Genomic DNA, 23,622 nt, shown 5'->3' on the forward strand with positions numbered 1-23,622 from the left:
AGTAGACTTGAGGAGCTCGGTTTGTTTTCCTTAACCAAAAGAAGGTTGAGAGGAGATATGCTTGCTCTCTTTAAATATATCAGAGGGATAAATACCAGGGAGGGAGAGGAATTATTTCAGCTCAGTACTAATGAGGACACGAGAACAAATGGATATAATTTGGCAGTCGGGAAGTTTAGGCTTGAAATTAGACGAAGGTTTCTAACCATCAGGGGAGTGAAATTCTGGAACAGCCTACCGAGGGAAACAGTGGGGGCGAAGGACCTCTCTGGCTTTAAGATTAAGCTTGATACGTTTATGGAGGAAATGGTTTGATAGGATAACGTGATTTAGTCAATAGGTCAATAACGTGCGACCACTGGTAATTAGTACCGAGGGTCAATGTTGGGATATTGAAAGTCTTTTTCCTGAGTGTCTGGCTGGAGAGTCTTGCCCGCATGCTCGGGGTTCAGCTGACCGCCATATTTGGGGTCGGGAAGGAATTTTCCTCCAGGGTAGATTGGCAGTGGCCCTGGAGGTTTTTCGCCTTCCTCCGCAGCATGGGGCAGGGGTCGCTTGCTGGAGGATTATCTGCTACTTGAAGTCTTTAAATCAGGATTTGGGGACTTCAACAGCTGAGTCAAGGGAGAGAATTATTTCAGGAGTGGGTGGGTCAGCTTTTGTGGCCTGTATCTTGCGGGAGATCAGACTAGATGATCATAATGGTCCCTTCTGATCTTAAGTTCTATGATTCTATGAAGAGCACTTAAAGGTAGAAGAGAATGCAGTGAAGGACAGAGCCTTGAGGGACATCCAAGGAAAGAGGAGAGGGGCTTACCCACCAAATATGAGGCTCAGAAGAGCGATCACAGAGGTAGGAGGAAAGAAGACAGAATCCGTGATAGCTAATGCAGAACAACATTTCAGTAGCAGGGAGTGGTTGGCAGTGTGCCCTATCTCCTCTTTCCCACCCCGAGCAAGGAGGATAAAGATGGAGCACAGACTCTGAATTTGGCCAGAAAGAGGGCATTTCAGACCTGAGTGAGAAGAGTTTCATTGGGATGGTTGAGGGCAGAAGCCAGATCAGTGAGGACCAATAATGGAATTAGATGGTAACTCCAGATGGCACTTGCATACTGCACATTCAGATACTTTGGAGAGGAAGGATAGAACTGATTTGGGGCAGTAATTTGAACTGGACACAATAATTCAGTGATGTTCTCCCTCTCCAATGCTATATTCAGAGCTATTGCCTCCCTAGTTCTACTTGAAATTCCCCCCTTAATATATGCAAGCACCATTTTGTCTTCGCTCTTACATTGCACATAAGAACATAAGAAAGGCCGTACCGGGTCAGACCAAAGGTCCATCTAGCCCAGTATCTGTCTACCGACAGTGGCCAATGCCAGGTGCCCCTGAGGGAGCGAACCTAACAGGCAATGATCAAGTGATCTCTCTCCTGCCATCCATCTCCATCCTCTGACGAACAGAGGCTAGGGACACCATTCTTACCCATCCTGGCTAATAGCCATTTATGGACTTAGCCACCATGAAGTTATCTAGTTCTCTTTTAAACCTGGTTATAGTCCTAGCCTTCACAACCTCCTCAGGTAAGGAGTTCCACAAGTTGACTGTGCGCTGCGTGAAGAAGAACTTCCTTTTATTTGTTTTAAACCTGCTGCCTATTAATTTCATTTGGTGACCCCTAGTTCTTGTATTATGGGAATAAGTAAATAACTTTTCCTTATCTACTTTCTCAACATCACTCATGATTTTATATACCTCTATCATATCCCCCCTTAGTCTTCTCTTTTCCAAGCTGAAGAGTCCTAGCCTCTTTAATCTTTCCTCGTATGGGACCCTCTCCAAACCCCTAATCATTTTAGTTGCCCTTTTCTGAACCTTTTCTTTTTTGAGGTGAGGAGACCACATCTGTACACAGTATTCGAGATGTGGGCGTACCATGGATTTATATAAGGGCAATAATATATTCTCAGTCTTATTAAAAAGGGGATAGAGAATGATTCCTAACATCCTGTTTGCTTTTTTGACTGCCTCTGCACACTGCGTGGGCATCTTCAGAGAACTATCCACGATGACTCCAAGATCTTTTTCCTGACTCGTTGTAGCTAAATTAGCCCCCATCATGTTGTATGTATAGTTGGGGTTATTTTTTCCAACGTGCATTACTTTACATTTAGACCCATTAAATTTCATTTGCCATTTTGTTGCCCAGTCACTTAGTTTTGTGAGATCTTTTTGAAGTTCTTCATAATCTGCTTTGGTCTTAACTATCTTGAGTAGTTTAGTATCATCTGCAAACTTTGCCACCTCACTGTTTACCCCTTTCTCCAGATCATTTATGAATAAATTGAATAGGATTGGTCCGAGGACTGGGGGACACCACTAGTTACCCCTCTCCATTCTGAGAATTTACCATTAATTCCTACCCTTTGTTCCCTGTCCTTTAACCAGTTCTCAATCCATGAAAGGACCTTCCCTTTTATCCCATGACAGCTTAATTTACGTAAGAGCCTTTGGTGAGGGACCTTGTCAAAGGCTTTCTGGAAATCTAAGTACACTATGTCCACCGGATCCCCCTTGTCCACATGTTTGTTGACCCCTTCAAAGAACTCTAATAGATTAGTAAGACACGATTTCCCTTTACAGAAACCATGTTGACTATTGCTCAAGAGTTTGTTTTTCTGTGTGTCTGACAATTTTATTCTTTACTATTGTTTCAACTAATTTGCCCGGTACCGACGTTAGACTTACCGGTCTGTAATTGCCGGGATCACCCCTAGAGCCCTTTTTAAATATTGGCGTTACATTAGCTAACTTCCAGTCATTGGGTACCGAAGCCGATTTAAAGGACAGGTTACAAATCTTGCACTTAAGTTGGCAGTGTTTGTGCTCCTTTCTATTTGCCTCACTAGGATTTGACTTCCACTTTTTAAAGGAAGTCTTTTTATCTCTCACTGCTTCTTTTACATGGTTGTTAAGCCACGGTGGCTCTTTTTTAGTTCTTTTACTGTTTTTCTTAATTTGGGGTATACATTGAAGTTGGGCCTCTATTATGGTGCCTTTAAAAAGGGCCCACACAACTTGCAGGGATTTCACTGGGAACTCATGTTCAGTTGGCTATCATCCATGCCCCCGAATCCTTTTTAGAGAGCTTGCTTTCTAAGATACAGTTCCCTATTCTATAAATTATGTCCCATTTCTTTGTTCTTAGACGTATTACTTTGCATTTGGCCTTATTAAAATGCTTGTAGGATTCTTCCAGCTTACCATGTGATTCAGATAGTTCTGTATAAGTGGCCTGGTTTTGTCAACATTTGCCACTCCACCAATCTTTGTGCCATCTGCAACCTTTATCAGCAATGCTTATAGAATTTCTTCTAGCTCACTGATAAAAAGTATAGAGTAGCATTAGGAAACAAACAGATTCCTGCAGTTCTCCATAGAACCATATCCATTTTATGATAAATCACCGTTAGCAGTTATATTTTGAAATCAGCCAGTATTGAACCAAACCTGTAGTCTTATCAAAAAATGATAGTTTGCTTGACAAGACCATTTTCCATAAAACAGTGACGATGGGCATTAATTATGTTACCATCCTTTAGTTCTTTGTCTCATATCAGCTGTTCTGTTCTTTTGTCCAGGTTTGATGTCCAGCTAATGCCACTGTTTTATACTGGTTACAACATTAGCTTTTTTGCAGCCCTCTTCAACTTTCCCAGTATAACAAGATTTATTAAAAATCTATTAAGTATCTGGAGCTGCTGATTTAAAAATATTTAACTTTTTTAGATGTTATGTAACTTAGTCCTTTGTAACAGTGTTGGTCCCAGGATATTAGAGAGACAGGGTGGGTGAGGTAATATCTTTTATTGGACCATCTTCTGTTGGTGAGAGAGACAAGCTTTTGAGCTACACAGAGCTCTTCTTTAGGTCTTTGTCATTCTTAGTCATTGTTTATTTGCTGGAATACAAAATACTTAATAATATAACATGTATGCATAACCCTTCATGTATTCAGACCAGCAATATTTAACACTCTTGCTTTTTTTTTTCATCATTGACAATTCTGTGATCTCTATCTAGTGATTGACCTATACTGCTGTTGGGACTACTTTTTGTTTCTGATATTTAAAAAAAAACCAAAAACACACTTCTTCTTTGAGTGATTGCTCAGGTATATTCCACAGTAGGTGTGTGTGCTCGCCACGTGCACTGGTGCCAGAAGTTTTTCCCTTAGCAGTACCCGTAGTGAGGGGCCCCGCTGCGACCCTTGGAGTGGCGCCTCTATATCGCACTATAAGGGGAGTTGCATGCTCCCCGCACCCTCAGTTCCTTCTTGCCGCCAGTGAAGGTAGTCGGAACTTCTACTCCAGCTTTGCTGTAGTATCTTCCTTAGTAGTACGATCTTCGACCGTTTCTCCTGTGAGTAGCCTGGCTCAGGGCATGCCCCAAGCTCCAGGCTTGAAGTCGTGCAACTTCTGTCACATTTCCATGCCCAGAAGCGATCCACACTCCGAGTGTCTTCGTTGTCTGGGTGAGACTCATAGAAGTGAGTGCTGTAAAATTTGTAAGTGCTTTAAACCCTGGACTAAACGCGAGTGTGAGATTTGACTCCCGCTCTACTTATGGAGTCGGCTCTGGCTCTGGCACTGGTGCGCCAACCCGGCACCCGGTACTGTGTTCTCGGTATGAAGCGAGGCCCCATCCACCAGTCGGCACCGCTCCCCTGCTAAGAAGCAAGGCAAGACCCAGCGGCGCCGAGACAAGGACGGGGTGAGGCTGGACCGGAGTTGGGCAGCTCATGATCCTCCTCAGGACCCAGACCTCCAACTCGTGTGGAGCGGAGTAGTCCGGTCCCATTGGCGTGTACCGCCCCGACGATGCGGGTTCCGTCGATGCCGGAGGCGGCTCAGGCAGCGCGCAACATCCTCGTCATGCCGGTACCAAGTGGGCCGCCTGAGCTGGGGCCCCGGTCTCGAGGGAAGCCGCCACCGGGCACCCACGAGCCCTCACCGGCCAGATTGGAGTAGAGGTTTTTGCTCGATCCACGGGGCCTTCCCATAGCTCGCGTCACGTTTCTACTCCATTGTCAGGGTCGCCTGGAAGCGAGTTTCGGAGTCCTCCTTGGCTCACTGGAGTCGCAGGTGCCGGGACATAAAGCGTCGACGCTCCTCGTCCAGCCGCAGTGATAGCAGGCCGCCGCACCATTGGCACTGCCGATCATACCATGGCGTGCAACGTGTTTAGAGTGCATCCCGACAATCACCGGCACCGACGCTTGTAGCCGCGGTCGCCGACAGGACTCCAGAGATAGCACCTCTGACGTATATGTATCATCGTCCTCGAGGTCTAAATCACGGGGTCAGACCTGGCATGCTCGGCACTGATCGAGTCGATCCTACGGCACTGTGCGATCCTCAGTCACTTCAGCCTCGGCTCCCAGCTGCCCTTCCCCAGGCCGCACTGTCCCTCAGGAACGCATAACCCTGTTTGGGCCTCAGCTGGCGCAGTGGCAAGGTACACTGTGGCAAGGACAGTGGTGTCAGTGGGCACCGTGGCCCCAGGCGCCCGCACCACCGGGTCCCTGCTCCGTGCCTGGGGCATCCCAAGCACCCTCGGCGTCCCCGCCTCAGCACCGAGACCAGTCCTCGGGCGCTGAATCACCGGCACCGCACCCGGACACGGAGTGCGACCTATCGGCACTGCCCGATGCCCTAGGGACAGTACCGGTTGTCCCGTCGGTACCGGGCAACTCCATAGCGGCACCGCCTCCTCCATCTCAGGAGGACTTCAAAGCTCATCAAGAGGTTCTCCGGCGTGTGGCCACCAACCTCTAGCTCCAGGCAGAGGAAATGGAGGAATCGGCGGACAATTTGTTTAATGTCCTCTCATCCTCGGCACCGGGCCGCGTGGCTCTACCGCTTCACCAAGGGGTGGCCTATATTTTGTTTGCTTTATGGCAAACCCCGGCCTCTCTGTGGCCCATCTCTAACAAGGCAGAGTGGAAGTACTTCGTGCCAACAAGGGGCCATGAGTATCTCTACACTCACCCTTCCCCGAACTCACTGGTGGTGGAATTGGTTAATCACCGAGAAAGACATGGCCAGCCCGCGCCCACCCCCAAAGATAAAGATGTGAGGAGCCTGGACACCTTTGGGAAAAAAGGTTTATTCCTCGGCAAGTTTCCAGCTCAGGGTTGCAAACCATCAAGCGCTCCTGAATAGATACGATTTTAACTTGTGGGGGTCTCTGCCTAAATTCGAGCTCTCCCTCCCAGAGAGGGACAGGAAGGAATTCAGGGCTCTAGTCGATGAGGGTGCGGCAGTAGCTAAGGCAGCACTACAGGTGGCCTCGGGTGTGGCTGACACAGCGGCACGTTCCATGACCTCGGCTGTCTCCATGTGTCGGGCATCGTGGCTCTCGCTGTCGGGGCTGTCCATGGAATCCCAGTCCCTGATGCAGGACCTGCCATTCGATGGCAAGGCATTGTTCGCAGAACAAACAGATACTCGTCTGCACAGGATGAAAGACTCCCGCGCTACCCTGCAGACTCTTGGACCTGTATGTCCCACCAGCCAAGGACAAACCCAGGCTGCAGCCTTTGGCTCCCCCCGTAAGGGGCAGATACGAGCCTCCGCCAAAAAGACCTAGGGACCAGAGGTGCAGGTCACAGTGCGAGTCCCGTTTGGCCCCTCGCCCCTGTCCTTCCAAGAGCAAGAGGCAAGGGAAAAGGCATTTTTGACTCTTTGCGGGGGACCACTTGGCCTGTTGCCAGGGAAATCCCCTAGTCAATAAAGTTGGTTTTTGGCAACCGTTTATCGGCCTTCAGAGTGCATTGGTCCCATATAACGTCGGACTGGTGGGTCCTCAGTACCATCTCCGAGGGGTACAGGCTGCAGTTCGATGCGCCACCACCACATCATCCTCCACCCCGGGGTGTTTCTGGGGACCCAGAACACGCCCTCCTCCTAAATCAGGAAGTGACGCGCCTCCTCGACCTGGGCGCGGTGGAGAGGGTACCTCAGGAATTCCAGGGCAAAGGTTTTTTCTCCCGGTATTTCCTGGTCCCGAAGGCAAAAGGCAGGCTCAAGCCCATCCTCGAACTCCGGAATCTCAACCAGTTTCTGGTTCTATGCAAATTCCGTATGGTGTCCCTGGCCTCTATTATCCCATCCCTGGACCCTGGGGATTGGTTCGCATCCCTGGACCTCCAGGATGCGTATTTCCATATCCACATTTTCGAGGGTCACAGGCGCTTCCTCCGCTTCCTGGTGGGGACAGACCATTACCAGTTTATGGTCCTCCCCTTTGGTCTTTCTACGGACTCCAGGGTTTTTACCAAATGCATGGCGGTGGTGGCAGCCCACCTCAGGAGGAACGGGCTGCAGATCTTTCCCTACCTAGACAACTGGCTGCTCAAGGGCAAGTCTCAGTCCCAGGTGCAGGTGGAATTCCTGCTATATACATGCATGACTCTAGGCCTAGTGGTGAACAAGGAAAAGTCCACGTTAGTCCCGGTTCAGCGCATACACTTTATAGGGACGCTGTTAGACTCCCTGGTAGCCATGGCTTCCCTCCCCCCGAGACAGGTTCGAGATGTTCAAAGGTCTCATCTCCTCGGTCACGGCTTTTCCGATGATGACGGCACAGGAGTGCCTTAAAATGTTAGGCCATATGGCAGTGTGTGCACCTCCGTGGTGCGGCATGCCAGGTTCAGAATGAGGCCCCTCCAACTGTGGCTGGCCTCTCACTATTCCCAGGCCAGGGACGCCCTGGACAAGGTCGTCACATTGCCACCGAATGTAGTAGCTGACCTACAATGGTGGTCCCTCCCGAGCAACATGCTTCAGGGAATCCCCTTCTGAAAACCCCCTCCCTCACTAGATTTGGTGTTGGATACCTCAGACCTGGGATGGGGAGCCCACGTGGGAAGCTTCAAGATGCAGGCCGCATGGTCGCCCTCGGAAGTGTGCTTGCACATAAATGTGAGGGAGCTCAGGGTGGTACGCCTGGCGTGTGTAGCCTTCAGCCAGCACCTAGAGGGGCAGGTGGTCAGGGTCCTCATGGACAATATGACCGCAATGTATTATATCAACAGACTAGGGGGCACGCGTTCCGTGGCCTTGTGCCAGGAATCCCAGCTCCTGTGGGAGTTTTGTATAGCCCACAACATCCATCTCAGGGCTTTTCACCTAGGCAGGCGCAATACGCTTGCAGATTGCCTAAGCAGGACTTTCTCCCAACAACACGAATGGTCTCTGAACAGGGAGGTGGCCAGGCAGCTTTTCCTACAGTGGGGCACTCCCCGGGTAGATCTATTCGCCACCACCCAGAATTGCCTATGCCCACGATTCTGCTCCAGGGCGGGAGAGGGCAAAGGGGCGATATCGGACGCGTTCCTAATCCCATGGTTGGGCCACCTGTTCTACTCCTTCCCGTCCTTCCCCCGATAGACAGGGTCCTACAGAAGGTGAAGGCAGACAGGGCTCGGATTATCCTCATAGCTCCGGATTGGGTCCGTCAGCATTGGTACGGGACCCTCCTGCAGCTTTTAGTGGCCGCCCCCCCATACAGGCTGCCGCTCCGACCGGACCTCCTCTCCCAGGAAGGAGGATGTCTCCTTCACCCCAACCTGGCCGCTCTCCACTTGACAGCGGGGCTGCTCCGTGGCTGAATGAAGAAGAGGGAAGGTGTTCGGAGGATGTTAGGCAAGTCCTGCTCGAGAGCAGGAAACCGTCAACACGTCGAACCTACCTGGCCAAATGGTATCAGTTCAACATGTGGGCGAGGGAGAGAGGTTCTTCCCCCCTCCTCCCGTCTGTCCAGCTTATTCTCGATTACCTCCTGTCCCTTAGGACCCAAGGGCTGGCTCCCTCCTTGGTCAGGGTGCACCTGGCGTCCATTCGGTGTTCTCACATCGCATGACCTCCCGGTTTCTCAAGGGGCTGGATCGGGCATTCCCTTATGCTAGACCCCCGGTCCCGCTCTGGGACCTGAATGTGGTGCTCTCCTGCCTCTCAGGGCCTCTATTTGAGCCCTTGGCCACATGTTCTTGGTCCCACTTATCGTATAAGGTGGCGTTTCTGGTCGCTATCACCTCAGCCCACCGGGTCTCAGAGCTTAGGGCCCTGACCTCCGAACCCCCGTATACGGTCTTCCATAGAGATAAGGTCCAGCTCCGCCCGCACCCAGCTTTTCTGCCGAAGGTAGTCTCAGCTTTTCACATGGATCAGGACATCTTCCTCCCAGTCCTCTGTCCTAAGCCCCATGCCTCTAATGAGGAACGTCGCTTGCACATGCTAGATGTGCATAGAGCGCTGGCCTTTTACTTAGACTGAACCAGGCCATTCCGTAAATCCCCCCCCCCCAGCTTTTCATTGCTTCTGCCGAGCGCATGAAGGGGTGACCCGTATCCACCCAGCAGATCTCCCGCTGGATTACCTCGTGCATACGCACTTGTTACGACCTGGCAGGGGTTCCCCCGCCTCCTATAGTGAAGGTCCACTCGACGAGAGCTTAGGCCTTGTCCGCTGCCTACGTGGCTTATGTCCCAATTCAGGACATCTGCAGGGCTGCTACATGGTCCTCTGTCCATACCTTCTCATCGCACTATGCGATCGTCTCCCAAACGCAGGATTACGCCGGGTTTGGAAGGCAGTGCTCTGCCCGGTAACCCATAAACTCCTACCTGCCTCCATCAGGTATAGCTTGGAATCACCTACTGTGGAATACACATGAGCAATCACTCAAAGAATAAAGGACAGTTACTTGTTTCTGTAACGGGCGTTCTTTGAGATGTGTTGCTCAGGTGTATTCCACATCCCGCCCTCCTTCCTCTCTGTTGGAGTTGTCTGGCAAGAAGGAACTGAGGGTGGGGAGAGCGCGCAGCTTCCCTTATAGTGTGATATAGAGGCGCCACTCCAGGGGTTGTAGCGGGGCTCCCCCACTACGGGTACTGCTAAGGGAAAAACTTCCGGCACCGGTGCACGTGGCGAGCACGCACACCTGCTGTGGAATACACGTGAGCAACACATCTCGAAGAACGCCAGTTATGGAAACAGGTAACTGTCCTTTTTTTATTAATGATACTACTTGCCAGAGATTTTTCACTGATATCTTCAATCTTCCCTTTTATTAATTGTCTGCATTTCTGTTACTGTGAATCTACTGATGTTACCTTTTATGTGGTAACCTCTAAAGGCCACAATCTGGTAAGGCCAAGTTATACTAGGAACTGAACAGATGTAGTAAATGAGCATCTGTGCCTCAAAGAGTCTGAAAAACAAGTTGATGAGACAAGTGGTCTTTGGGGTATGCAGGGGAGACAAGATTATAATAGATGTGTGCAGTTGTTAGCCAGTTAGTAGCAGTGATCACAACTTGTCACCTGCCTATCCTTTATCAGGTAGTAGTTTTATGTGTGCATTCCCTCAGAGGTGAGTTTTGAAGAGGAATTTGAAGGAGGAAAGGTGATGGCTTCACAGATTTTGATTGGGAGCTTTTCCTAAGGGTGGCCTGAGAAAAAAGCATGAAAGTGCTTGTTGAAGAAATAGGTGATGGAAGTTGACATCATCATTAGAACAGAAAAGGTGGGGTTCCTGATGAGAGGAAAATTGTGGAGGAGTTTGAAAGTAAGGATGAGAAATTTTGTACTTGATGCAGTTGAAGTGGTGAAGCCCTTGGAGAGATGTCAAGAGTGGACATTGATATAGGTGGAGACCAAGAGCCAGGAAGATGATCGTAGTAGCAGCACTTCAAATAGATCTAAGAAGTTGAGATTGCAGTAGTGAAGGGGACAAAGAAGAAAGTTCAGGTCTTGGGGATCTTCAGGAAGAAACAGTAAGATTTAAACATGGCCTGGATGTGTGGATCACTGGAGAGGTTCAAATCAAAGATGAAGCCAAAACTATAGCCTACAGTGACAAGTAAGATGATGGTGATGTCCACCATGACTGATAAAGGTGTGTGGGGGGGAGGGCTCTGAGGGAAAAGTCAGGCCGTTTCAAGTTTCAGGTGAGGGCTAGGCACCACAAGGAGATTTAGTTTGGATGGAGGGAGATCTGCATACAGATATCAGTCAATGCCATATGTATGTAGGAGTCAAAGAACTATGATGTGATTGGAATAACAGACTTGGTGGGGTAGCTCACATGACTGGAGCACTGTCATGGATGGGTATAAACTGTTCAGGAATGACAGGCAAGGGAGGAAAGATGGAGGAGTTGCACTGTATGACTGTTCAGAGCTCCAGTATGAAACTGGAGAAAAGCCAGTTGAGAGTCTTTGGGTTAAGTTTCGAAGTGAGAGCAACAAGGGTGCTGATGTGGTGGGCATATGCTATAGACCACCAGACCAGGAGGTTGAGGTAGAGGAGGCTTTCTTCAGACAATTCACTGAAGTTTCCAGAACACAGGCCCTGGTTCTAATGGGGGACTTCAGTGACCATGACATCTGCTGGGAGAGCAATACAGCAGTGCACAGACAATCCAGGAAGTTTTTGGAGAGTGTTGGGAACAAATTTCTGGTGCAACTACTGGAGGAACCAACCAGGGACCGTTCTTCTCTTGACCTGCTGCTTACAAACAGGGAAGAATTGGTAGGGGAAATAGAAGTGGGTGGCAACCTGGGCTGCAGTGACCATGAGATGGTTGAGTTCAGGATCTTCACAAAAGGAAGAAAGAAGACTAGCAAAATACGGACCCTGGACTTCAGAAAAGCACACTTTGACTCCCTTAGGGAACTCATGGGCAGAATCCCCTGGGAGGCTAATATGGGGGAGAAAGGAGTCCAGGAAAGCTGGCTGTATTTTAAAGAAGCCTTATTGAGGGAACAGGAACAAACCATCCCGATGTGCAGAAAGAATAGCAAATATGGCAGACAACCAGCTTGGCTTAACAGTGAAATCTTCAGTGATCTTAAACACAAAAAGGAAGCTTACAAGAAGTGGAAACTTGGACAGATGATTAGGGAGGAGTATAAAAATATTGCTTGAGCATTCAGGGGAGTAATCAGGAAGGCCAAAACACAACTGGAGTTGTAGCTAGCAAGGGATGTGAAGGGTTTCCAGGTATGTTAGCAACAAGAAAAAGGCCAGGGAAAGTGTGGGACCCTTAATGAATGGGGGAGGCAACCTAGTGACAGATGATCTGGAAAATGCTGAAGTACTCAGTGCTTTTTTTTTTTTGGCTCGGTCTTCACAGTCAAGGTCAGCTACCACACTGCTGCACTTGGCAACACAGAATGGGGAGGTGGTGAGCAGCCCTCAGTGATGGAAGAATAGGTTAGGGCTATTTAGAAAAGCTGGACATGCACAAATCCCTGGGTCCAGATCTAATGCAGCTGAGGGTGCTGAGGGAGTTGGCTGATGTGATTGCAGAGCCATTGACCATTATCTTAGAAAACGTGTGGTGATTGGGGTAGGACAGTTGGAAAAAAGCAAATATAGTGACCATCTTTAAAAAAGAGAAGAAGGAGAACCTGGGGAACTACAGACCGCCTGGGAACCAACTGGCTAAGCAGCAGTTCTACAGAAAAGGACCTGGGGATTACAGTGGATGAGAAGCTGGATATGAGTCAGCAGTGTGCCCTTGTTGTCAAGAAGGCTAACGGCATATTGGGCTGCATTAGTAGGAGCATTGCCAGCAGATCGAGGCAAGTGATTATTCCCCTCTATTTGGCACTGGACTGGAGTATTGTGTCCAGTTTTGGGCCCCCCCACTACAGAAAGGATGTGGACAAATTGGAGAGAGTCCAGCGGAGGGCAACGAAAAGTATCAGGGGTCTGGGGCACATGACTTATGAGGAGAGGCTGAGGGAACTGGACTTATTTAGTCTGCAGAAGAGAAGAGTGAGGAGGGATTTGATAGCAGCCTTCAACTACCTGAAGGAGGGTTCCAAAGAGGATGGAGCTCGGCTGTTCTCAGTGGTGGCAGATGACAGAACAAGAAGTAATGGTCTCAAGTTGCAGTGAGGGAAGTCTAGGTTGGCTATTACAAAACACTGTTTCACTAGGAGTGTGGTGAAGCACTGGAATGGGTTACTTAGGGAGGTGGTGGAATCTCCATCCTTAGAGGTTTTTGAGGCCCGGCTTGATAAAGCTCTGGCTGGGATGATTTAGTTGGGGTTGGTCCTGCTTTGAGTAGGGGGTTGGACTAGATGACCTCCTGAGATCTCTTCCAACCCTAATCTTCTATGATTCATTGTGGATGAGATCACTCAGAGATAGGGTATAGAGCAGTGGTCCCCAACCTTTTTGTGGCCAGTAGCACATTCATGTTTTCAGAAGAGTGTGGCGGGCGCCAACAATTACTCACATACAGGGCCGGCTCCAGGCACCAGTGGAGCAAGCACGTGCCTGGGGCAGTACATGCTAGGGGGCGGCATTCCGTCCATTCTGCAGAGTCGGAGCTTTTCTTTTTGTTTGTTTTTTTTGGTTTTGTTTTTTGTTTTTTTTTGGCACCAGTTGTGGGCGGTGCAGAGATCACTGGCGCCCGCAGCCTGCAGCCCCGGAGAAGTCGGAGAGAAGCCACGGCCCCGTGCCTACCAGGGACTGAGAACAACGGCGCCCGCAGTCTGCAGCTCCGGAGAAGCTGGAGAGAAGCCGTAGCCCCGCGCCTGCCAGGGACCGAGAACACCAGCGCCTGCAGCCCCAGAGTTCTCTGTCCCCGGCAGGCGTGGGGTTGTGGCTTCTCTCCCTTGCTGGGCACTAGGCGGCGCACATAAATGCCCAGGCGGGTGCGATGGTGCCCGCGGGCGCGGTGTTGGGGACCACTGCTTGGAACAGTACTAGAGAGGAGCTGAGGCATTGCTATCAGCTTCCCTTATTTTCCACTTGTTATTTACATTTGGAATGTTTATTTTAGAACTGTAAGGGCTAAACATAATGGCCTTTTCAAGCCCTGAGGGTGTGGGTGTGGGTGTGGGTGGGGAGGGGATAGGTAAGGGCGGCAAAATGCTCTAATTCCTGACATTTTTGGGTGTGAATAAAGTGCTTCTCCACTTCTTTCTTCCTAATTTCCTTTACTATTTCAAATTGGTGTTTGGGTTTGGCAATCTTTGTGTATTTAAAATAAAACTTTGATTTTGAAATCTTAAACACCACAGTATCCTGACCATTCCTGAGCAAAACCTTATCTTTCTGATGAGATGTAAAATCAAAGTTTTGTCCTCTTACGGATCATCAACAATCCAATTCACTTTTCACAAAAGTAGAGATGTAGTTTGTGTATTTACATTGTGCTTGCCTACAATAAAACTATTGTTTCAGTTGTCTATAGCATTCTTGACTTAATGTAATGTTCCTCTGTGCTATCAAACAGTTTTTGTGTTTCACTTGGAAGGTGGCTGTATTTCAGTGGTGGATGAAATGATCATATATTTATGTATCATCTGATGTTTGTGAAGGGCTTTGAATTCTAAAGGATGTAAGGTTCTGTTTAAATATAACATGGTAATGGTGGTAGTTTCTTATTAGATACACTTGGTCTAGAACAAGAGTTCGTCAACCTCTTCTCTTCTGTTGACTGCTTTGTAAGAGAGATCCAGCCGTGGATACATCTACCCTAAAAAATCTCAAATCTTTGCTTTGCTTGGGAAATTTTGTTGCTCTATAGATGGAGAGCTGTGACTCAGGAAAATTAAGTGATTTGACCAAGATCATTCAGGGAATCAGTGGCAGAGGTGGGAACTGAACCCAGATTTCCTTACTATAAGATCCTTTTCCCTTTAGTAATGATGTAACATAATTTAATGTAAATTCAAAAATATACACAAAGGAGAGACTATCTGCCACTGTGTTTTTCAGAGAATGCGTTGATACATGAATACACAAGTTTTGCGAATATTAATATATTACATTTAAAAACCAACAAATACTACTCTTAAACTGCATGGCCTGTAACAGTGGAATAATCCATTATTTCCAGCAATTGTCTGTTTGCTAATTGTTTCTCTGAGTTGTTCTCACTAGGCGGGTAGAAGCTGTCAATCAAGGCTCAACAAAGGGAGAAACTAAACCCCAATAACCCTATGGTTGGGGATGTTGGGGCAGGCAGAAAAGCGGGTTTGGTTAGGGGGCACGAATAGTTTTGGCTGCCTTTTTAAAGTTTGTGTGCTCCATCTGATGCTTATTTGATGGGGGACTAATTCAGTTACAGGTTCTTACCTGTTTTATGCTCTCTTTCATTGGAGCAACGTCTTCTGCCAGATCACAAAAATTTTGAAGGTAAAAAAGGATTAGTAAATCCTGTCACTTGGACAACTACTCCATCATGTTGCAGCCTTGCATTGAAGGGACATTGTCTTTTTTGCTCCCAGTCCCCTGCAGAGCAAAAAGGGTTGTCGGATTCAGGCGAGGACCCACAGGGAGAGGCTGAGTCCCCCCACGGTGGTATGGGTCACAAAGAATCAGCTGGTGAGTGCGACTTTGAGCTTCCTGCTCCCGCTGTTGCCTCAGTCAGTACTCTGATTCCTGCTTCTGAAGCCCAGCTTGCTCCTATTCAACAAGAACTGGCAGGGGTAAGTGCGAACCTACCAAGTACTTCTGCTGCTGAGGGGATTTCATTTTTTTAAAATTCTGTCCATTTCCCTAACGGGGTTAAGTGATTGCTGTTAACTTGAGGTAATAAGTCTCATTGTTAATAGTTTTCCCAGCTCCTGTATTACTTCTTCCAAAGCCAGTAGTTCAGTTGGTAGAAATAGACGTTCTTCTATAATGGGACCCTTTTAATAGGGAGAGTTTTAAGAGACCTGTCCTTTTATCAAAAATTTCTTCAAAGGGTAGAAAGAAATGCAGTGATTCCAGGAGCAAGAATTCTCACAAGCCAGAAGAGGAGGTGGGGTGGTGGTGGTAGGGAGGGAGTTCACAATAATCTAAAAAGCAATGGAAGTAGCTATTGTCCAGTTCATCTTTGAAAGAAGAAGAGGATTTTTCTGACTCTAGGTCATAATTTTCCAATACAACAAAGGAAGAAGAGCTAAAGAGCTCTTGTTCCCCTGGATTCATGTAATTCCTCCATTTTAGAGGATGTAATTTAGAAGCTGAAAGAGAATTTCCTAATGAGGCAGAAGAGTGAAACTGTAGATTTGGAAAAAAAAACTTTTTAAATTCAGTTCCCAAAGGTAGGTAAAGTTGTGGCTTTGTTGGCTTAAGACTGTGATCCTTGCAGAGAAGGAGAGACTATTTTCAGAAAGATCAAATGGACAGACTGGTGTTACCATGTGTTCTGTCAAAGCTGTTACAGTATAGTGTTGGAGACAAAGCGCCAATCTGGACAAAACTTAAAAGTCCTTAATAAGAGAGAGTCTCTGTAAAGCCTTTTTATCAGATGCATCTGTGGAAATGCAGAGGGCTGTATGTTCAAATACAGTCGCTAAATATCATTGGCTGAGACAATTGAAAGCTGATACCCAAATGAAATAGTTGCTAGTTTCCTCTAAATTGGCCAGGAAAAGATTCTTTGGACAGCCCTTCAAGAAAGTGAAGCCTAGAGAAAAGAAAATAGAGATTAACAGATAATAATCCTTTTTTAGAGTTCACGTTCTTTATAAAATCTAAGTAGTCCTATTGTCAGGCTAGTTAACCCAGAGTTTGAATAGATTCTGGACATGCAAGAACAGTCTTTGGAGCCGGCATCTGGAAGAGAGATCATACAGGAGTTGGGTTTCCAAGCGGACTCTGATGGCTAATTGTCCTTTGTGACTATCATCAGAGCTTTCAAAGAACCCTCAGGAGGATGGAAGCTATTTACTCACTTCTGTGGGGGAGAATGACATTCAGCAATGGCCAATAATTGACTTCTGGAAGTAGGTTCTATCAAATACTCTCAGGATTCCTCTTGATTCCTAGGACAAGATACAGTTAATCTCTTGCCTCAAAATATACTACAGAACTCCTAGCTTTTTTCTGTGCATCTTCTGAGTGCTGATGTCACTAAATTCCTGGTTCCATCATAGGCTTTCAGAACATAATTCATCATTCGTGTCCCCAGGAAGGCTAGTGAAGTAAGGCTAATTCTAGACCTGGAGGAATTGTAAGTAATGTTGATCTGGCAGTGCACCTAGCACTACTGTTACCTGTAAAGACAGACAGACAGACATGGGCTAGGTTCCCTGTTTGTCAAGTTTACCCTTGGTATCATGGGGATGGAGGGCTTTGAGAGCTGGTTATAGTTCCTTGATTTTCTGCTAGTCATCTGGCCCAGGTTAGTGTGCACCAGAGGCTGCTCTAATCTGCACCAGCTTGCAACGGTGCCCAAGGGATCATCTGCTAGCTGAATTTAGCTGGAGGACACTGTGCTCAGGTCTCTCCTTCCCACCCTCTGCACCTGAGGCTGCAGGGCATGTGGCATGGTAACTGCTATATAAGCTCAACTCCCGCTAGGAGAATGTATCTAAGGGCTAATCTACACTGGCAACACTAAAGCACTGCTGTGGCAGCGCTTTAACATGGCTTGCATAGTCACAGCAGAGCACTGGGAGAGCTCTCTCCCAGTGCACTAAAAAACCTGCCTTCATGAGGAGTGTAGCTCCCAGCGCCAAGAGCGCCACCAGCTTTTTTGGCGCCCTAGGTGGCGGAAGGTCCCGCCCCCGACAGAGGCGGCGGAAGGTCCTGCCCCCGAAATATCGCCGATGACCGGGGTGGCCGAAGATGCAGTCGCTGCCCCCCAAATGTTAGTGCTGTACTAATGGGTTGTGCCGGCCCTGCCCAGCGCTGTTGCACTGTTTACACTGGCGCTTTAAAGAGCTGAAATTTGCTGCGCTCAGGGGGGTGGTTTTTTCACACTCCTGAGCGAGAAAGTTGCAGCAGTGTAAAGTGCCAGTGTAGACAAGCCCTAAATTCTGCTTGTTTTACCATGACCCTTTAACAATGATGTATGTAAACAAATATGGAATTTAAGGACACAATGGACAAACGAAGAAGTGACCGTGTTTGTGTGCATTGAAGAGAATCTGTCGTCTCTTCACTCCATGCATTTTACAGGAGAAAGACACTCAGGTGAATTGACTGAGCAGAAAGATGATACAGAATGAATGGCATCTGTGTAGGGAAACATTAATGAATACCATTTTATTTGATTTACCGCAAGTGATCACTAAAATGAAATAATCCAAGGTTCTCTTCTTCATCAGGGAAGAAATTGAAGTGCTTTGTGTAGATGCCATTTTATATGACTGGCTGCTGCATCTCCTTTTCCTCTAATTTCATATATTGGTATGGAGAGACTTTTGAGTCACCATGATGGGTCCTTGCTAACAGAGAAGGCCATGGTCCTCAGTATTGTTTGTTGTTTATGTGCTACTATAAATGTTCATTGTGCTTTGCAAAACACAGAATAGGACACAGCCCCCAGAAAGCATAGTCTAACTCTTTGGTCTTAAAACAAATCCTCTCAGCCACTTATCAGTGGTAAATGGGAAGCCCCAGTTCTCTTCAGTTTTTGCAGAATTTCAGGTTACTGTGTACAAGGGGTGACAGAACTCTTATGCTTATGAAGATAACATTCCAAGTGTTGAATGAATGTATATTAATGTTGTGTTATCTTCCTGACTCTGTAAACATGTGACAGCCCACTGCCTCTGCAGCTGCTTTTGTTTACTAACCAGCAACAAAGTAAAAATAAGATTTTTTTTATTTTTTATTCTGCAGTGTGCAGAGGCGGTCAAAAAAGCAAACAGGAGCAGTGTGCAGAGGTGGTCAAAAAAGCAAACAGGAGCAGTGTGCAGAGGCGGTCAAAAAAGCAAACAGAATGTTAGGAATCATTAAAAAGGGGATAGAGAATAAGACTGAGAGTATATTATTGCCCTTATATAAATCCATGGTACGCCCACATCTCGAATACTGTGTACAGATGTGGTCTCCTCACCTCAAAAAAGAAAAGGTTCAGAAAAGGGCAACTAAAATGATTAGGGGTTTGGAGAGGGTCCCATACGAGGAAAGATTAAAGAGGCTAGGACTCTTCAGCTTGGAAAAGAGAAGACTAAGGGGGGATATGATAGAGGTATATAAAATCATGAGTGATGTTGAGAAAGTAGATAAGGAAAAGTTATTTACTTATTCCCATAATACAAGAACTAGGGGTCACCAAATGAAATTAATAGGCAGCAGGTTTAAAACAAATAAAAGGAAGTTCTTCTTCACGCAGCGCACAGTCAACTTGTGGAACTCCTTACCTGAGGAGGTTGTGAAGGCTAGGACTATAACAATGTTTAAAAGGGGACTGGATAAATTCATGGTGGCTAAGTCCATAAATGGCTATTAGCTAGGATGGGTAAGAATGGTGTCCCTAGCCTCTGTTTGTCAGAGGATGGAGGTGGATGGCAGGAGAGAGATCACTTGATCATTGCCTGTTAGATTCACTCCCTCTGGGGCACCTGGCATTGGCCACTGTCGGTAGACAGATACTGCACTAGATGGACCTTTGGTCTGACCCGGTACGCCCGTTCTTATGTTCTTATGTAAGCTTCTGGGCAGCAATGAAACTGTCAATAAACTTGTCAATATGATGCTTCTATTTGAGAAAGCATTTGGGGAGAAGGTTGGGGGAGAGGTTAAAGTAGTGGAGAGATGCAGCAGCCAGGATGCTGTGAAGGAGGAGAGGAAAGCTCCTCACAGCAGGAAGGGTGGAGTTTCATTTTTTTTCAGACTTTTGCTAACTGGAGCCTTTAAGCACTGTCCAGTTTCAAAGATGACAAGGCATTCAGATGTACTGTCTGAGTCCTTTGAAAACTTTATCCTGGTCCCCATGTGGTCTGCAGTTCTGTAGATGTAGAATTTGCTGTGGAATTCACCCTTTGCTACAGAATTGCTGTCAAGTATCTAAGCTTTAAATTAAAAGGCTTGTTTCTGGCCCTCACGTTTGTGAAGGAAACCTTGTTAATGTAACTGTGTAAACCAATGAAATGATGTCTTCTGAGTTTGTAGGTAGCCTAAGACTGTAGCTGTGAATTTTCACTAGAGTGAAAGCTCTAAAATCTAAAGACTGCAATTGAAATGTCAACATTGATAACTGTGTCACTCATAATGGTAGCAAGAACATCCAGCTAATTTCGCATGCCCACAAACTGCTTCCTATGCCTCCAGAAGTGGCAACTATCCCTATCCCACTTGCCAAACACTACAGCGTCTCCTTACAGCTTCTGCAATGCAGCTGTCTTAGATTCTGAAAACTTGAATGTGTGGAGAATGTAAAATAGAATTTACCATCAAAATAAACATTAGGACACTACTGCATAGATTTTATTTATCATACTTAATTTTAAAACACTCATTCTCTAATTTAAATGAAACTGAGACAGAATTGAGTTTCAGCCTGCCATAGAGTACATGGACTATATACAAGTACCTGGCTATTGAAGTGAGATTCCTCAGTACCTTGACCACCTCAATCATATCATGCTGTATTTGACAAAAGGAGGAAATTGACTTCTCAAGTGTATTCTAAATATTGGATTAGATTCAGGCACTGTTTCTGGGAGAGAGAGTACCTGATCCTAGGAATAGTCTTCAAGAACTATAAGAATGACTCAAAGTCTGGAAAACTCACCTTATGGTGAGAACTTAAGAAGCTCAATGTTTAATTTATTCAAGAGAAGATTAAGAGGTGACTTGATGATGGTCTGCATGAGGAAGATATTTCTGATCATAAGAGGGCTCTTTAATCTAGCAGGAAAAAAGGTCCAGTTGTTGGAGGCTGAAAGTAGACAAATTTACACTAGAAATAAGATGTTAATTACCATTGTTGAAAATATATCATTGAAACAAATTATCTAGGGACATGGTGGGTTCTCCATCATTTAGTCTTTAAGACTGGATGTCTTTCTTAAAAGAAAAGTTTTGGGCTTGATGCAGAAATTACAGAGTGAAGTTCTGTGGTCTGTGTTATGCAGGAAATCAGGTTAGATGATCATAATGGTCCCTTCTGGCCTTACGCTATGGAAGACTGATTCCTGAGTTGTAGAAATTCAGTGGGTCTAACTATTGGCACACTTAGAGCAGAAACTTTAGTAATGATGATGCCTTAAATTACCTTTAAATAAATATTAGGTTAATGTTGCAAAGTCAAGCACTCAGAAGATGAGAAATGCCAGAATTAATTTGTCCTCCTTTTGCATATGCATTTTGATAGTCTCTGATTACATGATATACTGTCCCATTTCCCTCCCTGATCTCTCTCTGACCCAATTGGTTACAAGTTCTCCTCCCTAGGCTTCTGACCCAACTTGGGTCCTCCTTGACCCAGTTTCTTTGCCCAGCAAGTCCTGGTTCTCCCTATGTCTCCCTATCCTCTCCAGCTGGTTCCCTTAGGTCTTCCCCGTCCATTTTCTTCAGTGGCTCCCAGACCTAGTTTCTTTGCCGAGCCATTCCTAGTTGCTGCCACCTGCTAGCATTCAGTCCCAGTCTCTATCCCTGCAGGCTCCTTGTCCCAGTCTGTTCCCCAGTCCTCCTCTGTACTGCCTTAGGTCCAGCTGTTGTCCCCTCTGCATTCAAATCACATGTCTTCCTCCTCCATGCTAACTGGGTGTCAGCAGGGAAGACATGGAGAGCACAGGAGAAACTGGTTCCCTGCTTTGTATTCTGGTGCCTGATCTGGCCCCAGCCCAGAGCAGCCATTGCAGGGAAAGTCCAGCTTCGCCTCTATAGCCTAGTGCTGGAGGATGCTCACTCATTTTATGGGGATGGTACATGCATTATCTAATCAGCACTAAGAGCTGTGAAAGGCTCAGATGTGCTTAGTGAGGACAGACTCGGTGACTTTTAGCTGTTAAGCTCTGACAAGTCTCTACTGAGCATGTGCAAGCTGGGATTTTTTTAAAATTTGGGTGAATTTTTATAGAGGGTGGCGAAAGGCACATTGCTGACACGCAGCTTACCAATTTCAAGTCCTTTCTTCAAAGCATGGGGGCCCTAACGTTTTCCAAAGAAAGGGGGTGACCAGGAATTTAGCAGTGGAAAAAAGTATTTTTCTCTAGCTTTGTTCTTGGAAATGGCTAACCGTTTTGCCTGAAATTTTGCAGAACAATTCAGCATGAGGCAGGCACCCAGCATTGAAAATTTCAGCCCAAATAGTTAGTTTGGCAAAGTTATAGGCAACTGAAAAAAGGGTCTTATAATGGGAAGTGTCATGCAACTTTAAGCAGTGCTACAGCACTGCCCATAATAAAGGATTCCAAAATGCGTAAGCAGGTTCTTTTTCAGGGTAATTTCATCCACCACTAAAATACAGCAATTGTTTAACAGTGCACACCAACACTACTTAACAGTTTGGGACAAGAAGGGAATCATACTACTACTTCGAGTGCTTGTTCATATCGATTCACACATATGTAGGTGTGCGCACGCCATGTGCACGATTGTCGGAAGATTTTTACCCTAGCATCGCTTGGTGGGTTGGCTGAAGCGCCCTCTGGAGTGGCGCCCTTATGGTGCCGGATATATACCCCTGCCGACCCAGCGCCCCCTCAGTTCCTTCTTACCACCCATGACAGTCGTTGGAACTGTGGAGCGCGGCATAGCTGATCTCCACCTCCTTAGCTCTTTACTCGTACTGTAGATAGTTGTTTAGTGTAGTTGTTAATAGTTTTTATCAGTTATAGTGTAGTTAATAGTAAGTTTTGTACATAGTGTAGATAGTACTTGGAGGAAACGGGGTTTATCCCCTTCCCTCCTCCCCGGTACCAGGGCCCATGCCCAGGTCTCCGAGTTTCAAGCCTTGCTCGGCCTGTCTCAAGCTGATGCATATGGGAGACCCCCACAACACCTGCTTGAAGTGCCTGGGGGAATCCCATCAACCAGATAAGTGTCACATTTGTAAGGTTTTCAAGCCTTGAACAAAAAAGGAGCGTGACTTTCGTTTAATACAGCTCCTCCTGTAAGCGGCACTTAGCTCGGTGCCTTCGATACCGCGTGCAGACCAGACACCGTTGGTCCGAAGAGTGCCTCTGGCACTGGAACGACCCGGCACCAGCAAAGACTCTCGGCACCGGACGACTCCGGCACCAGTACAGGCGCGACATCTCTTGCTGTCTTCGTGGCCCAAGAAGCAGCACAAACCACCTGCTGCTCCTGTTCAGTTGCAGGTGCTGCCTGTGCCCCCATTGGAGCAACAACCCGGGCCGGACAGCCCCGCGAAGGCTCCAAGTCCGGCACCATTGATTCCGGCGCCGCAAGGCTGTCCACTCCGGAGACCTTCTCCACTGCTCGCGACCTGATTGCGCTGACTGAGCCTGGACCGTCTCGCCCTTCGGCACCGCCGGTGTGGACTGTTCCATCCATATGGAAACCCGCCTTCATGCGACCTTCCTCACAGAGTGAGACAACTCGGCACCGATCTTGGTCCTGGTCCGGGTCGCGGCCCTGATCCCGCTGATGGTCCTGGATTCGGCACCGCTCGCAGTCCCGGCACCGATCCCCATCTTGGCGCCGCTCCGCCTCACGTAGGTCTCCCTTCCGGTATGATCGGGACCGATTCAGCTCTCGGCACTGGTCCCGGCACCAATTGTCTCGCAGCCGATCCCAGCACCACCTGGGCTGTAGGTCGTCATCGAGATCTAGATCAGCCTCCCGACACCGTTATGACCGTTGGTCCCGATCGCGGTACTGCCCGAGATCCTGGCACC

At 47.3% G+C, this 23,622-nt stretch overlaps 1 protein-coding gene across 3 annotated transcripts in view; it reads left to right on the forward strand.

Moving 5' to 3' along the window:
• The window catches only part of RANBP3 (RAN binding protein 3), a 282,525-nt gene that overhangs the window by 76,727 nt on the left and 182,176 nt on the right, over positions 1-23,622 (forward strand). For 2 of the 3 annotated variants that reach the window (XM_044998665.1, XM_044998666.1), the window contains exon 3: positions 15,322-15,522. The exons of the other annotated variant lie outside the window; for it this stretch is intronic. In XM_044998665.1, coding sequence (XP_044854600.1) covers positions 15,322-15,522 — 201 coding nt within the window. The remainder of the gene's footprint in view (positions 1-15,321; positions 15,523-23,622) is intronic. 3 annotated transcript variants of the gene reach the window in all.

This window comes from Mauremys mutica, chromosome 24 (genome assembly GCF_020497125.1).
Source record: "Mauremys mutica isolate MM-2020 ecotype Southern chromosome 24, ASM2049712v1, whole genome shotgun sequence".
Classification (NCBI taxonomy): domain Eukaryota; kingdom Metazoa; phylum Chordata; order Testudines; family Geoemydidae; genus Mauremys; species Mauremys mutica.